The sequence below is a fragment of the Scyliorhinus canicula genome, chromosome 5 (assembly GCF_902713615.1).
Source record: "Scyliorhinus canicula chromosome 5, sScyCan1.1, whole genome shotgun sequence".
NCBI classification, from domain to species: Eukaryota; Metazoa; Chordata; class Chondrichthyes; order Carcharhiniformes; family Scyliorhinidae; genus Scyliorhinus; species Scyliorhinus canicula.
Window position 1 is genome coordinate 116291861 of NC_052150.1, and position 16235 is coordinate 116308095.

A 16235-nucleotide genomic window follows, 5' to 3' on the forward strand; every position below is an offset into this window, starting at 1 on the left:
TGGTGCGAATGTCATTTGCTATTTGTCAACCCAAACCTGGATATTGACCAGGTATTGCTCATTTGGACATGGATGCTTCAGTAGCTAAGAGAAATGGTGCTGAACATTGTGCAATCATTCCCGAACATTTCCACCCCTGACCTTATGATGGAAGGAAGGTCATTAATGAAGCAGCTGAAGATGTTTGGCCCTAGGACACTGCGCTGAGGAACTCCTGCTGTGATGTCCTGGAACTGAGATGATTGGCCTCCAACCACCATAACCATCTTCCTTTGTGCCAGGTATGACACTAACCTTCAGAAAGTTCCGCCCCTGATTTCCATTGACTCCAGTTTTACGAGGGCTTGTTGAATCCACACCCAGTTAAATGCTGCATTGATGTCAAGGTCAGTCAATCACGCCTCGGGCGGGATTCTCCCCTACCCGGCGGGGCGGGGGGTCCCGGCGTAGTGGAGTGGCGGCAACCACTCCGGCGTCAGGCCTCCCCAAAGGTGCGGAATTCTCCGCACCTCTAGAGGCCAAGCCCTCACATTGAGGGGCTTGGCCTGTGCCGGAGCGGTTGGCACCACGCCGACTGACGCCAAAACCGGCAACAACGGCCTTTGACGTCCGCTGCCCAGTGCCGGGGCTGGCCGAAAGGCCTTCGCCGGTTCGCACATGCGCCGGTGCGTCAGTGGCCGCTGATGTCACCACCGGTGCATGAGCGCTGTGGGACTCTCTTCCGCCTCCGCCACGGTGGAGGCCATGGCGGCGGCGTAAGAAAAAGAGTGCCCCCATGGCACTGGCCTGCCAGCCGATCGGTGGGCCCCGACCGCGGGCCTGGCCACCGTGGGGGCACCCCCCGGGGTCCGATCGCCCCGCATCCCCCCCCAGGACCCCGGGGCCCGCACGCGCCGCCGATACCGCCGCCACCAGAGGTGGTTCAAACCACGGCGGCGGGAGAGGCCTCCCAGCGGCGGGACTTCGGCCCATTGCGGGCTGGAGAATCACCGCAGGGGGCTCGCCGATCGGCGGGGGGGGGGGGGGGGGGTGGTGATTCCCGCCCCCTGCCAATTCCCAGGTGGCGGAGAATTTCTGCCACGACGGGGGCTGGATTTTTGGCGTCCCTGGGCGATTCTCCGACCCTGCGGGGGGGGGTCGGAGAATTTCTCCCCTCATCTCTGGAGTTCAGCTGTTTTATCTGTTTGAACCAAGCCTGTAATGTGGCCCTAGTGGAACTCAAACTGAGCATCAGTGAGCAGGTTTGGTTAAGCAAGTGCCACTTGATTGCAATGTTTGTGACCCCCCCCTACCGTCACTTTACTGAGGACTGAGAGAAGGCTGATGGCGATATTTGGCCAGTTTGGATTTGTCCTGCTTTCTGTGTACAGGATTGTAGCCGAGCAGTTTTCCACGGGGAGACAGCAGCATGGCAGTATTTTCATTGGACTCATGGTAATGCTCTGGGGCCCCGGGTTCAAATGAAAATCTGGAATTAAGTCAAACGATGTCCATGGACCATTGTCAATTGTCGAAAAACCCTTCTGGGTCACTAATCTCGTTGAAGGAAGGAAATTTTCTGTCTTTACCTGGTCTGGTCTACATGTCTAGGGGCAGCAGGGTAGCATGGTGGTTAGCATAAATGCTTCACAGCTCCAGGGTCCCAGGTTCGATTCCCAGCTGGGTCACTGTCTGTGTGGAGTCTGCACGTCCTCCCCGTGTGTGCGTGGGTTTCCTCCGGGTGCTCCGGTTTCCTCCCACAGTCCAAAGATGTGCGGGTTAGGTGGATTGGCCATGCTAAATTGCCCGTAGTGTCCTAAAAAAAAGTAAGGTTGGGGGGGGGGGGTTGTTGGGTTACGGGTATAGGGTGGATACGTGGGTTTGAGTAGGGTGATCATGGCTCGGCACAACATTGAGGGCCGAAGGGCCTGTTCTGTGCTGTACTGTTCTATGTTCTATGTCACTCCAGACCCACAACAATATAGCTGTCCCTCTGAAATGGCCTTGCTTGCTACTCAGTTTAAGGGCAATTAGAGTTGGGCAACAAGTGCAGGCCCTACCAGCGACACCCACATTCCATGAAAGAATAAAGTGTTAATTTTTTTAGATTCTCCGTCCTGGATGGGCCGAGCGGCCTGCCGTTCGCGACCGTTTCACGACGCCGGCAAACACACCTGGTTGCTGCCGTCGTGAAACGGGAGTGAGATGCCTATTTGGGGCTTGTAGGGGGCCTAGAAAGGAAAGAGCACCACGACTGTGCTCGGGAGGGGACAGGCCCGCGATCAGTGCCCACAGATCGTCGGGCCGGCGTCCAAATCGGACGCACTATTTCCCCTCCGCCGCCCCGCAAGATCAAGCCACCACGTCTTGCAGGGCGGCTGAGGGGAAAGACAGCCACCGCGCATGTGCGGGTTCGTGCCGTCAGCGGCGTGACGTCAGCCGCGCATGCGCGGGTTGGAACCGGCCAACCTGTGCATGCGCGGCTGACGTCACATATGCGCCGCTGTCGCGTCATTCTCGGCGTGACGCCCCGCCGCCAAGAAGAACGGAGCTCCGCTCCTAGCCCCCGGGTTGGCCGATTTCACGACGGCCTTCGCGATTCTCCGCTCCTGCGGAGAATTCGTGTTAATATGGCACACTATTCTTAGACACGCAGGGGGCTGAATTCTAGAGACTCTTAAACATATATTGATTGCAACACAAACTGCACATCATTTTCAGGTTCTGTACTTATTTTCAGGTTTTTAGCCTTCAGTAAGTATTAGAACATAGAACATAGAACATTACAGTGCAGTACGGGCCCTTCGGCCCTCGATGTTGCGCCGACCAGTGAAACCATCTGAAGCCTATCTGACCTACACTATTCCATTATCCACTATCATTTCAAAATGGAGAATTGCAATTTAAAGTTGTTGAATCAGAGTCAAAATACCAACAGTTACAAACAGAAACTGAGCAAATCAAAAGTCAAAATTGCCAGTTACTTGAGGAAAAATGGATTTTGGAAAGTGACATGGACACCATGAAATGTCATAACAAATTACTGGCAGACAAATTAACAGCACAAGCTACTTCAAATCTGTTTTTAAAAAATCAGCTGAACTCTCCAAAGCAAACAGCGCCACCAGCCGAACAAGTTGAAATGATGTTAACTAAGACCCAAGGTGTACCAGTGATAACTAAATCAAATCTTACATTATTGCAAGCTGCTACTGACATGAAAACAATTAAGTGGGATGGACATGCCAGAAGGAGGTCGATATCAGGAGTGGTTAGCATCACTTGAAGATTGCCTGCATTACATAAAGGGGAGATGGATTTCGGCTGGAGTGGGTGCTGGCAGTCATGCAGCAAGTGAATCTGACCTGGGAAATAATGAACAATGACAAAACAAAGGTTAGAGTGGGCTCCAGGTTTCTAGTTGCTGGCTCCAGGCTTTGATAAAGGAGGTGGAAAATAGGAGAAATTCGCTGTATTTGCAGAGAACCAGGAGGCTCTCCAGAGAGATATGCTTAGAAGGCAATGGAAGCAGATAGACATGGAGGTCAGTGGCAGGGGACAATCCTGCAGGAACTGCTGTGGTGCTGCAAGAAGTTCAATGACCTTACATGAATGATCAAGTTCCTTTAATGCATCTTCAAATGCTTTATACAATCAATTGCACACGAGCCAAAGACACAGCTCAAATCTCCTCGCCTCCTTCGCTCATCGCCTACAACAATCTCTGTCAATCAGGACTGACATTCATATGCTTTACCAAACTCACATACATTTAGCTTTGCTTCAAGCCTTATACTCTTTCATACAGCTTGAAAACGCTATTAACTATTCAACCATTACAGGCACATCACCCAAACAGATTATGTGCGATTTAGGACAAATGGTTGCTTAACCAGAGAGAGCAGGAACTAACTGGAAGGGACAGGAATGTCTAAATATCCTAACTCCCATGGAGGATGCTTGTCATTATTGGGTCAGCCATAGATGAGGCTGTGGCCAGTAGCAGGAGCGAAACTATCGAAGATGACGTTATCCAGCTACGAGAGATATTTTGCTGAAGTTTTTTTCTTGCACTCATCAGGACAAATACGAAAATATCATGTTTCAAACAACCGCACAATTTAAACCACCAAGAAAAGCGGTGCTGATTGGTTGGCAAGTCAAACATGACTGGTGGAAGTAGTGCAAGTTCCCCATGCTTCTGGATAATTCAAAAGAGACACAAGACTTGAACATGATTTTCTCAGCCCAGAGACATCGTGCATGGTCAACACTTGCAGCCTCCTCCACCGAATGTCAGTCACCTTTCACCAGTGAAGCTGCAGCCAGTGAGGTAGCAATGCAAAGGAGCACTAGGGCAGGCAAAGACACATGGAAGGCAAAGTCAAGAATGATTTGCTTTAGATTGCATATTTTGTGCTGATGTTCATTTTTGATTTGTGACTAAACAAACAATGTGATGGTCAATGACAGTGGGATGCAAGGCTTGTAGAAGCTCTAGTTGAGTTTACTAGCGTTACATTTGAATTAATTCTTCATGTAAATACTGGGCATAAGGATGCAGCCCTCTTTACTGCCGTCTCCGCTTCCATGTCCCCCTCATGCTCCTCAACGTCTCATTTGGTAGCATTTGGTAATGGCTAATTATTCATGATGGTGTGGCTGCGCATTATGCAGAATTGACCCACAATTCTTGAGACACCTTCAACTGAGGACTGCAGGCTTCCCATTGAGAAGTCCAGGCAATGGAATTGTTGAGTCAACTCATCAAAGGTTTGCTCAGTCAGATTTCTTGAGGTGTTGCTCTTTAAAGTCGCCAATATTATGTTATATCCCAATAGCGTCGCCAATACTGTGGGTGTTTCTATTTCTTTAATGAGCCACAAGGCTTTCCCGTATATCGGTTAAATGACCACACAACCAGTTATTCAGTTCAAGTTCAAAGATGGTTTATTTACACACAAGGGTTACTTTGACATGCAAGCACAATATACTACAAGTTAAACTACACGTATCAGTTGCAATAACCTATACATAACTTCAGGATGACCGGAACTGTGCAAGTGGATAAGGCCTTTATCTTGATCTCACGTGGCTGGTTTGAAGAAGTGATTCTGTCTCTGCTGGGCTCATCCATCAGGTAGCGATCATTGGTCTTGAACTTGGCTGGCTGTTCCTGCTACAGTTGGCTGACATGGGCTGGATCCAAAAGAGGCTGGCTCAGGCCAGGTCCAAAAGAGACAGAACACATGGCTGTGTCCTCGTTTATCCCTCTGGGATTTTGCACTCCTTGGGGCGGTCCTTAATCTTAGACCCAATAGTTCGACAGGGCTCTGATCACTGCCTTTGATTTTGGCCAATAAAGGGGCCTTGGTGAGGCTGGGCGGGTCCTTAGTGGTCATTGACCTTGACGGTTGGGCTCTCTCAGTAAAGGGGGTGGCGCAGATCAGTCTGTGTCTATCGGTTTCTTGAGTGCCGACCTATTGTTCTGGGGAAATGGGCCATTAGAATGCAAACGAGCGGGGTTTTGATCAGGTCTAGCTATCTGGGTTGCAAATTCACATAAGCTCTGTATCTGGTTGGCCACAATTCCCATGGTCCTTTGCAGATGGCCATCTCAGATGGCTACAGAGGTCATATGGCTCTCATCATATACATACCGTACATGTATGCCTAGCTTGTGAACCAGAGTCTTGAGCCATATTGTCAACAGATAGCCGTAGTTTCCTAGGTGCCACCCTTAGGTTACCCATGATGCCTGAAAAACAGGCGGACTGCTGCAAAATGAATGCACTATGATTATTACCAGGATAACAAGCATTGATCTACATTGTGTTGCCTATGGTCACACATCAGCTGAGTGTTGAGGAAGTGAAAGTTCTTTGTTCCAACACACCTCAGAGCGACATGCAATGCTTGCAAAGCAACATGTGTGTGACAGATGGTATCCTTCACCATGGAGATGCCGTGAATCTTCACAAACCCTCTGTCTACTTCTCTCTCACAAGAGAATATGATGTAATTAGTCCTCTTTATATACAGAGTCTCAGTGGCCTCCTCACATAACAGTGGACCATAAAGTGGAAGATCTACAAATGCTACCTGCTCCTGTCTGGAAAATAACTGATCCATTGAAGTTCACTAGCACCACAGGCCTTGCCGTTCTCTGAGGTTGCATTTGTGTCTGCAGGGGATTGGAGACTTATTTAGAAGGTCTCTCCTGAAGTGCAGATGTCTGACATATTGGAATTCATTTTAATTTAAAAAACCAACAGGTTTGGATGGGGTGAGGAGTTAAAACTTCAGAATCTGTTTCCCAATCCACACCCAAATGCATCCCACCTACACAACTGGAACTGGCAACCAACCACTCCAAGGAGGTGGTTGGGACACCTGCTGCTATGGCCATTATTGACTGTCTCTCTGCCTGACTGAAGGCAGAAGTTTGTTTGTTCCAGAAGCTCGACGGTCTGGACGGCAGCTACTTCCACGGGTCGACCTGTCCTTTGACCCTCTGCCCCCTCTGGTACTCCGACCTCCACCTGCTGTACCAGAGCAGCTGTGTGGTGAGCACCAAATAGTGTCCCAGGAGCCTCTTCACTAACATGCCCAACCGAGGTGAGTATCTCTGGGATGGTGGAGGGTGTTGGAGACAGCTGTGACGGAAAATCACTGTCATCCTCCAACCCGAGCTCCGGGGTCCCCTGCGTCTCGGGCGGAGGGCTGATGTCCGAGCTGCTTTCAGCTTTGGTGCTCGGCTCATGGGGGGTGGGGGGGGAGGGGGGGGGGGGGGGGGGGTGGCTGGCTCCGGCTGTGGCACTGGCTGGGGGCCGGGTACGCCAGATGGATCCCCCCATCTTCAGCAGGTCTTGTAAGACACAAGACAAGATGCATGATTAGATCGCCCGCTGCCAGCGGTTATGCGCCACCTTCTCTTGGCGGGGCGGTGGGGGCGGTGGGGTGTGACAGAAAATGTCAGCGTTAGACTGTCTGAATCATACAGCCCAGGGGGTGGTCAGCTGGTGGCCTCAATGGCCAGGGCACCCGGTTCGGCCACCCCCCAGTTTGGGGGATAGGGTTTTGGTGTGTGGGACGGGGGTTGGGACAGTGCTGCCTACTCACCCTGGCCACCCTGAGAAGGTTGTGCAGTTTCTTCCGGCACTACTGGTCAGTCTGGACTTCATTGCCCACGGTGCTGATCACCTCTGCCACCTGCACCCCTTACGATGAACGGCGGCGGCTGTCAGCCTCCTTCCCAGGCTGGGGTACAGGATCAATCGCCTCTCCTCCACGGCATCCAGCAGGGTCTCCAGCTCAGCGTCTGTAAAGTGGGATGCCACTCTCCTCGCTGCCATCTTTGTGTTTGGATGGTGTGTGTGGGGAGTGAAGTGTGTAGATGTGACTGCAGCTTGTCAGCCTCCTGAGTGTCAATCAGCGAACCGGCAAATCCGGCACCGTTTCTCATTAGAATCGATTGTGTTCCATGCGGTGCCAGTGCTAGCCCCTTAATAGTGGCAGCACGGTGGCGCAGTGAGTTAGTAAAGCGGCCTCAGGGCGCCGAGGTCCCAGGTTCAATCCCGGCTCTGGGTCACTGTCCGTGTGGAGTCTGCACATTCTCCCTGTGTCTGCGTGGGTTTCGCCCCACAACCCAAAGATGTGCAAGCTAGGTGGATTGGCCACGCTAAATTGCCCCTTATTTGGAAAAAATGAATTGGGTATTCTAAATTTAAAAATATATTTAAAAAAAACAGTGGCGGGATTGGTCCAGATGTGGCGCCAGTTTTGCTGTCATGAAAGTCTACAAATTCTACGTTGGTGTCAACACCGAGTCTCCGAAATAGAGAATCCTGCTGGATGCGTTTGAACCGGCGAGGCTGTGTGCTAGTTTTTGGGATTGGGAGGAGCAGGGGTGACGGAAATAAAGAACTTATTTTTGCCAGGGCACTTTGCATGTTTGAAGGAGATGGCGGAGAAGTTTAGGATTCCACAGGTGCGGGACCTTGCAAAAAAGGTTTTCCTGACGTTTCCTCCGGTGACGCCTCCCTCCTAACGATGACCATGAAACCATTGTCGATTGTCGTAAAAACCCATCTGGTTCACTAATGTCCCTTAGAGAAGGAATTTTTTAAAATATTCATCCATGTGACGTGGGCTTCTCTGGCTGGGCCAGCATTTATTTCTCACCCCTAATTACGTTTGGTGCAGTTAAGAGTCAACCACGTTGCAGTGGATCTGGAGTCACATGTAGACCAGACCAGCAGATTTCCTTCCCTAAAGCACATTAGTGAACCAGATGGGTTTTTACGACAATCGACAATGGTTTCATCATTAGTCTTTTAATTACAGATTATTATTGAATTCAAATCTCACCATCTGCAGTGGTGGGATTTGAACCTGGGTTCTCAGAACATTATTCTGGGCCTCTGGTTTTTTAGCTCAGTGACATTACCACTATGCTACTGCCCTCCCTGTCGCCCATACCTGGTGTGGTCTATGTGTGACTCCAGATCCACAGCAATTGGTTGACTCGTAACTGTCTCCAGGGATGGGCAATCAATGCTGGCCCAGTCAGCAACACCCATGAATGAATTTATAAAAAAGGTTTGGTATGGGCAGTCGGGCCACCAGATTTCTAAAAACTAATCTCTTTAAAGGACGTAATGGAAAGGGGAGTTCTATCTTCAGGGACTGTCCTTTCCCAATCAGGGTCCATTCTCCTTAAGATGGAACCACCCATTTTATTCCTACCAATTTGCAATCTTAAACCCACGCTACTGCCCATCTTCCTGACCGGCCATATCTTTCCTGTGCAAGTCCTTGGATTTACCTGTTTCTGAGGATCCATGGATCTTCTACCTACCGGCCAGTTGGCTTGGCTGGCAATCCTAGAGGACAGAACTTCCTCCTGAGTGAGCCTTCCCATAGCGTGCCATGGCTGTGGCCGGGCAGGCTGGTATGGCATGGGTCCGCTCCATGACGACTTTGTTTTCGGGGTTGGGAGTGAGCCATCCACCTTCCCTGTAATGTTCAGCCCCATGTATTTGTGAATATTTAGCTCAAGACAATTATCAAATACAACATCAAAAGACAAATGAATTTCCCTTATTATTGCTTCGAATTAAGAAAAATTAAAATTATGTTTTAATTGTTCTTTTTTAACAGGGGCCACCTGGACTGACTGGCGAACAAGGCTTTGATGGAATCCAAGGCACAAAGGTAAGAGATTCCATTGCTGAGAGTTGCTTGATCAAGATTTTCTCCTTATGAAGTATTTATTTTTGTCTCTACTGGAAACATGTATTAAAAAGCAATGTGAAATTAGTCTATGTCAGGAGCATGAAAAGTGATGGTAGTGAATAGGCAGAGGGTATTTCACCAAGTCAGTTTTAATTTTTCAAGATTTCAAACCAATTAACAGTGACAGTGAAACTATGAATCAAGTGTCCAAAAAGAGTGTGAACTATTGTTCTGTGAATTTCAAGGTCAGGTGTAGGAACAATTGGCTGATTCATTTGGAGCCCATTTTGCACTGCTGGCCAGGATGAAAATTATAACGGCATTATAGTAGGCTCAGTGAAAACCGTTCCAATGAAGAACTTTATCTTTCAGGAGTACAAATATGAAGTATGTGATGTCTGTTGTGAATTTGATTCTGTTTCTTAAATTTACTGTTTGGTTAGTTTTTCTCTTTTACTGGGCCAAACCATAAGGGACATAATGGCTGAAATTCCATTTTTGGGTCTTACTGGAGCAGTATTTAAATAGATGCAGTAATGTTGTTTGAACTGATGTCACATGTTGTCATATTTAAAATTGGCAGGAATGCCCTTAAAGCGAGAAACTGTGATTTTGCTCTAAATAATTTTTACAAATATCGCACACAAAAGGGATAATTTTCACTTTGTGTGATAAAGTAAAATGGGCAACAGTGAATCAAAAGCGTATTTTACATCTCTTCCAATTTTTCCTCAATAGTCCTTAATGGAAATAAAATTGGAAGACGTAAAGCAGCTATGGATTCGCTTTTGCCATTTTTACACCATTGCACAGTCAGAATTATTCCCTCAGAGTTCTATGATTGATGAATGCTGGAGTTTTACTAGCAAGTACAACTTAATGTAACTTTTATGAAGCTGGCCAAGGAATACGTGGTTGATTCATGTTTGCACAATCATTCAATTCTATCAGCTAAGCTTACAAATACGGAAATATTTGGAATGGACCACATATTGAAGCACCGACCTGCCTTCACTGTGATTGGTGTTTGGAATAATTGTAGGGAGAGAACAACCTTGCGGAAAACAATTCTAACAGAAGTGTGATAAAATTTTAAAAAATATTTCTCCCTCTCCGGGATCCAAGTACAGACAGAAAATGAGTCATATACTTAAAACTATGCTGTCAGGAGTATGTTGTCATGTAAATGAAATGAAAAGAAAATGATCCTGCGTTGTTTTTATTTACTTACCTGATCATCTTTCATGTGTTTAAACTACTTCTGGGCTGCTTGTTGGAAGACCGGTAACATTGGTCTGTATGAAGCCTTTTATGTTTTGCAAATTTGTTTCCTTGAAACTGAGAAACTTGGTTTAGATCCAATTAAAGAAACAACACGACTTGAACATATGAGCTCGGAGACTCAGCATTTAATTTCTCGTGATATTTCATGGATTGTTTGTGAATTTAACAAAATTTTCCCAACTAAAGAATTAATTCTACCAAGTTGACATCACAACAGACAAATGCTAGAACTGATTCGCTGAAACATTGTAAACATGTAACAATTTATTTTAACAAAAGTATGACAAAACAGTAAGATTTGCGTATTTACTTTATCTTTGAGTTGTAAGCAGGCAGTCTCCAAGTCATTGATGTCAGACTTCATTCCTGTGATCTACAGGCTTATGATTCCTTCCTGACATTTAGGGGAAATTAAATCAGACACAAAGGCCTGGATTTTCACTCCTGAATTGGGGAAAATTCCTGACACTGCAAAGCCAACTTAGGAGAAAGTTCACCAGATGGTCTGATTATCATTCTGGGCGGTGTGCGGGGCAGTGGTGATAGTGAAAATAGTGGTTGGTGGAGGTAGCAATAGCTGCAGCTGGCTGTAGAGGCAGACTGGGTGAAAGGCTGACCTCAGTGCTCTGGCATTTTGTCCCAGCCTCATCCCCTTACTTCGCTTCAATCCCCACACACTCCCCATGCTCCACCCATGCCAACCTATGCCACCTCATAACTCTCACCGACCCCATAGCCCCTCATAGCCTCCATGCCAATCTATACCCCTCATACCCCCATGTCAACTCAGTGCAAACTTATGGCAGCCTATGCCCCTCACCCTCTACCTTTTGCCTTTATACCCTCCATTCCAACTCACCCAGTATCCCACCATAGGCAGGCCTTGGGACCTATGCTAAGATGAAATAAAATAAAGTATTGGGTCTATTGATGACTTCACTATTTTAAAAAAACATTGATAGACACCCATTCACTATATTTAACTTCCTTCAACAACTTAATCCCTTATAAATACAAATATATGTATCCATAGTCCCACATCATTGGGCAGAATTTTCCCAAATATTGGCAAAGGCCAACAGCAGATGGGAAAGTGACATTGAAGCCGCCGGCAGCAATGGAGGCTTCCTTTGCCATATAGTTTGGGAGGTAGAGAGAGAAAAGACAAGGGCTGGGCTGGCGATATTATGCTGTCAGGGTGGGCTGTGATTGAGCATGCCCTGCTAGCAACTTAATTTTTTGAAGATCGGGGTGCCCTTTTTAAAGGGTACCTCAGTGCACAAGGGTTCACTTGGAAACCCCTCCCATGCACCACACAACACCCCCACCCCGAGTGATGCACTCACCAGAGCTCCTCTGGGAGATCTGCTCACCAGGTACATGCCTTGAGAGACCAGTTGGTTTTCATAGCGGTCTGCCCTCATGCCAACATGAATCAAATTTCTTATAATTCAGGCATAGAGGCATGAAATGATGTGCTAATATATGGAAATGATATTGCCAACGTTGAATGTTAGGAAACACAATACATCACTCACGGGGGGAGGGACAATTGCATAATGCTTTTACATCAGCATGAAACATGATTTTCAAATCTCACGAGATTTCCCACTCAGTCGTCCAACCACCTGACAAAAACAGGAGTGGAATATCCTGGCCTTTTTAACCACCTGGAGCTCAAATTAAACTGTGAACTGATAGGCACCCCATTGTGATAATTATTGTGATAGGCACCCCATTGTGATAATTATTGTGATAGGCACCCCATTGTGATAATTATTGTGATAGGCACCCCATTATGATAATTATTGTGATAGGCACCCCATTGTGATAATTATTGTGATAGGCACCCCATTATGATAATTATTGTGATAGGCACCCCATTGTGATAATTATTGTGATAGGCACCCCATTATGATAATTATTGTGATAGGCACCCCATTGTGATAATTATTGTGATAGGCACCCCATTATGATAATTATTGTGATAGGCACCCCATTGTGATAATTATTGTGACAGGCACCCCATTATGATAATTATTGTGATAGGCACCCCATTGTGATAATTATTGTGATAGGCACCCCATTGTGATAATGATAGATCGTGCAATTTGTTTTGTTGCACAAATTCTGTAATTATAGTCCTCAGGCTTACATCAACAGACAATTAAATAGCAAGGACTTTTTTTTCAAACTACAGTATGATTTTTAATATAGATTAAAGTCCAAAAGATTTAAATGCCTTGACAGCTTGACAGTTCCGAAGGTGTTTAAATACCGTGACAGCTCAAATGAGTTTATCCAATTTTTATGCACAATTATGTCTACTTTTAACAATCCCAAAGGGCATCTCCCCTCTCCCAAGGAGGTCTCTGGAGCTATCCAAAAGGATGCCTTACCTCTCCAAAAGGGTGACCTATAACCTAAAGAACTTCAGTAAGTTTAGAATTTCTTTGCAAAGTGTAAGTCCCACTGACCAAAATTAGATCTGTTTGAAGGCAGCTGCATTTTTACATGTGCAACTGCCCCCTTGAACCACAGTGCAAACTACAACCTTTCTAAAGGCTTTTCCACTACCAAGGTTAAACTAATTGGTCTGTAATTGCTTGGCTTATCTTTTTAAACAAGGGTGTAACATTTGCAGTTTTCCGTTCCTCAGACACCATCACTAAGGAGGGTTGGAAGATTATGCCAGTACCTTTGTGTTTCCACCTTACTTTCCCCATTATCCTCAGGCAGATCCCATTGGACCCTGGTGAATTATCAACTTACAGCTAGTAAGCCTTAGCAAAATAAGTTAACATAATTAATCCTCCAATTACTCAACATACCACTAAATCTTAGTGAGAACAAACTAGCCTCAAGCAATATAGCAAGGAATGATCTTCTAAGTTTGAGCAAGGGCGTGTGTGCTACTTAAGCTGTGCTGGTTCAAGATGATCCTCACTGGGCTGCTGGGGGAGTGGAGGATCACAAGTGACTGTTGGTACACAGTAGGGTGTATGAGGTGGATGCACTCTTAACTTGCCATCAGTACAACTATAACTCAAGTTAAGTCAACATTGATAGCAGCGGCAAAGAATATTTAGATTTCTTAACTTGCTCCTTGAGGGAGGGAAGTATGGGGATAGCACGGTGGTTAGCACTGCTGCCTCATAGCACCACGGACCCAGGTTCAATTCCAGCTTTAGGTGACTGTCTGTGTATGGTGTGTACATACTCCCCGTGTCTGCGTGGGTTTCTTCCGGGTGTTCTGGTTTCCTCCCACAGTCCCGGTTTCCTCCCACAGTCCAGAGGTGTGTAGCTTGGTGGATTGGCCACGCTAAATTGCCCCTTAGTGGCCAAAAGGTTAGGTTGGGTTACATCAATTGTGCTGTAGGGCCTCTGTCGTGCTTACTCCACAGTACAGCCGACCAGCTCTTTGTCAGGACCATGTGGACCATGCAGACATGATGAACCCTGACCAATCCAATGTGGTCCTAGTTGGTCTGTCCCTGGATCAGAAGGTGTTTGATAGGGTGGATCACAAATACTTATTTGGGACTTGGCAGTCATTTGATTTCAGGATGTTTTGTCTTAGTGCGCCACAGCAGTTTGTCTGAATAAAATTAATGGCTCTTTTACACGCCACTATTTTCAAAGAAGAGTGTACTGCATCAGCAGTGTCCCATAACCAGCCAGTTTTATACATGGAGACATTCCTGTGCATCTTGCAGAGGAGGTTGACAGGACTGGATCTATGTAGGCTAGGTGTCGACGGCGTCCTTTTGGCTTATGCCATTGATGCATTGCTTGTGGTCATGATTTTGTTAACCTGTAAAGGGTGTGAGAGTGCAAACAGGCTGACTGCAGGGCATCCTCTGCCAGCACCAACTGGGAGAAATGTTCTAAACTTGCGCCGAGGTATTGGCAGAAGGACTCCTTGCCAGAGGAATTCCTGGCCTTTTGTCTGGAGTATTATCCTCCACCTCTATCTGGCAATTCACCTTGACCCTGATCTCTGAAGGTTGCCACTCAGGTGGATAGAGCCGTGAAGAAGGCCTCTCGTATGTTAGCGTTTATTAACAGGGGATTGAATTTAAGAGCCGTGGGGTTATGCTGTAACTGTACATGACACTGGTGAGACCACATTTGGAGTATTCTGTGCAGATCTGGTCACCTCACTGTAGGAAGGATGTGGAAGCATTGGAAAGGGTGCAAAGGAGATTTACCAGGATGCTGCCTAGTTTGCAGGCTAGGTCTTATGAGGAAAGGTTGAGGGACCTAGGGCTTTTCTCTTTGGAGCGGAGGAGGATGAGGTGACTTAATAGAGGTTTATAAGATGATGAGGGGGATAGATAGAGTGGACGTTCAGAGACTATTTCCTCGGGTGGATGTAGCTGTTACAAGGGGGCATAACTATTGTGGTAGTATGACTAGGGCTATTACGGTACCTGGGAGTGTGAGCTGCCAGGTACAGGGTGGGAGATATAGGAGGGATGTCCGAGGTAGGTTCTTTACTCAGAGAGTGGTTAGGGCGAGGAATGAACTGCCTGCTGTGATCGTGGAGTCGGACACTTGAGGAACTTTCAAGCGGTTATTGGATAGGCACATGGAGCATACCAGAATGACAGGGAGTGGGCTAGCTTGATCTTGGTTTCGGACAATGCTCGGCACAACATCGAGGGCCGAAGGGCCTGTTCTGTGCTGTACTGTTCTATGTATGTTCTTTGAATGCTCCTGCAGCGTATTTCAAACAGCCTGTTGCCAATGAATCATCTCTGGGTGCCCTGTTTTTTATTGTTCACTTTCATTTTGAATATTTTAGTGTGACTGTCAATTTACTGGAATTTTGTGCCTGGGTAGGGAGATTTCAAATTTATTTCAATTGTGACTTAATGCCAGTAGATAATTTCCACCCATTAACGTGGGTTTGATTTAATCCTCTTCTCATTGAGGAAATGGCCGTTGTGAGACCCAGATGACCGTAAAAATCAGCTTTGGTAAAAATAATACAGTTTCAACAGAATTTTCTGAAATAAATTTACTTGAAAATCTGCAAAAACCTGGGCGGAATTCTGCGACCCCCCGCAGGGTGGGGGAATCGCCCGGGACCGGCATAATTCCCACCCCCGCCGTGGCTGGAATTCTCCACCACCCGGGAATCAGCGGGAGCGGGAATCACGGCCCGGCAGTCGGCGTGCCCCCCGCGGCGATTCTCCGGCCCGCGATGGGCCGAAGTCCCGCCGCTGTCAGGCCTCTCCCGCTGACGTGGTTTAAACCACCTCTGGTGCCGGCGGGAGCCACTCCGGCACGGGCCTAGCCCCTAAAGGTGCGGAGAATTCCGCACCTTTGGGGAGGCCCGACGCTGGAGTGGTTGGCGCCACTCCGCTACGCCGGGACCCCCCCGCCCCGCCGGGTAGGGGAGAATTTCGCCCCGGAAGACCACAATTGTCCAATTGTTCTGGTGTGCTCCTACCAAAGCTTCAGCTGGGCTCCAGGGCCCAGATCTGCCAAGCAGCAAGGGGCAGATAAATTTGCTGTAGTGGCAGGCAAGCCTGTCAGACCACTGAAAATTAGTTGCCTCTACACTAGCTTCATAATATGCAGTGGGAGGAACTGGCAGACAAAATTCCAATTCCAGAATGGCAGCCTACAAATTCAGGAGCTTTACATTGCTAGGTAAGCAACACCATGCAAGTGCTACATTAACAAAGTTCTCTGAGATGAAGGGCTTTCCTGTGCCGCCTAAGATG

At 47.3% G+C, this 16235-nt stretch overlaps 1 protein-coding gene across 1 annotated transcript in view; it reads left to right on the top strand.

Annotated features, from left to right (window-relative positions):
• The window catches only part of LOC119965674 (collagen alpha-1(XXVIII) chain-like), a 318322-nt gene that overhangs the window by 68437 nt on the left and 233650 nt on the right, over nucleotides 1-16235 (top strand). The window contains exon 11 of the mRNA XM_038796439.1: nucleotides 9142-9195. Within this exon, the coding sequence (XP_038652367.1) occupies nucleotides 9142-9195 (54 nt within the window). The remainder of the gene's footprint in view (nucleotides 1-9141; nucleotides 9196-16235) is intronic.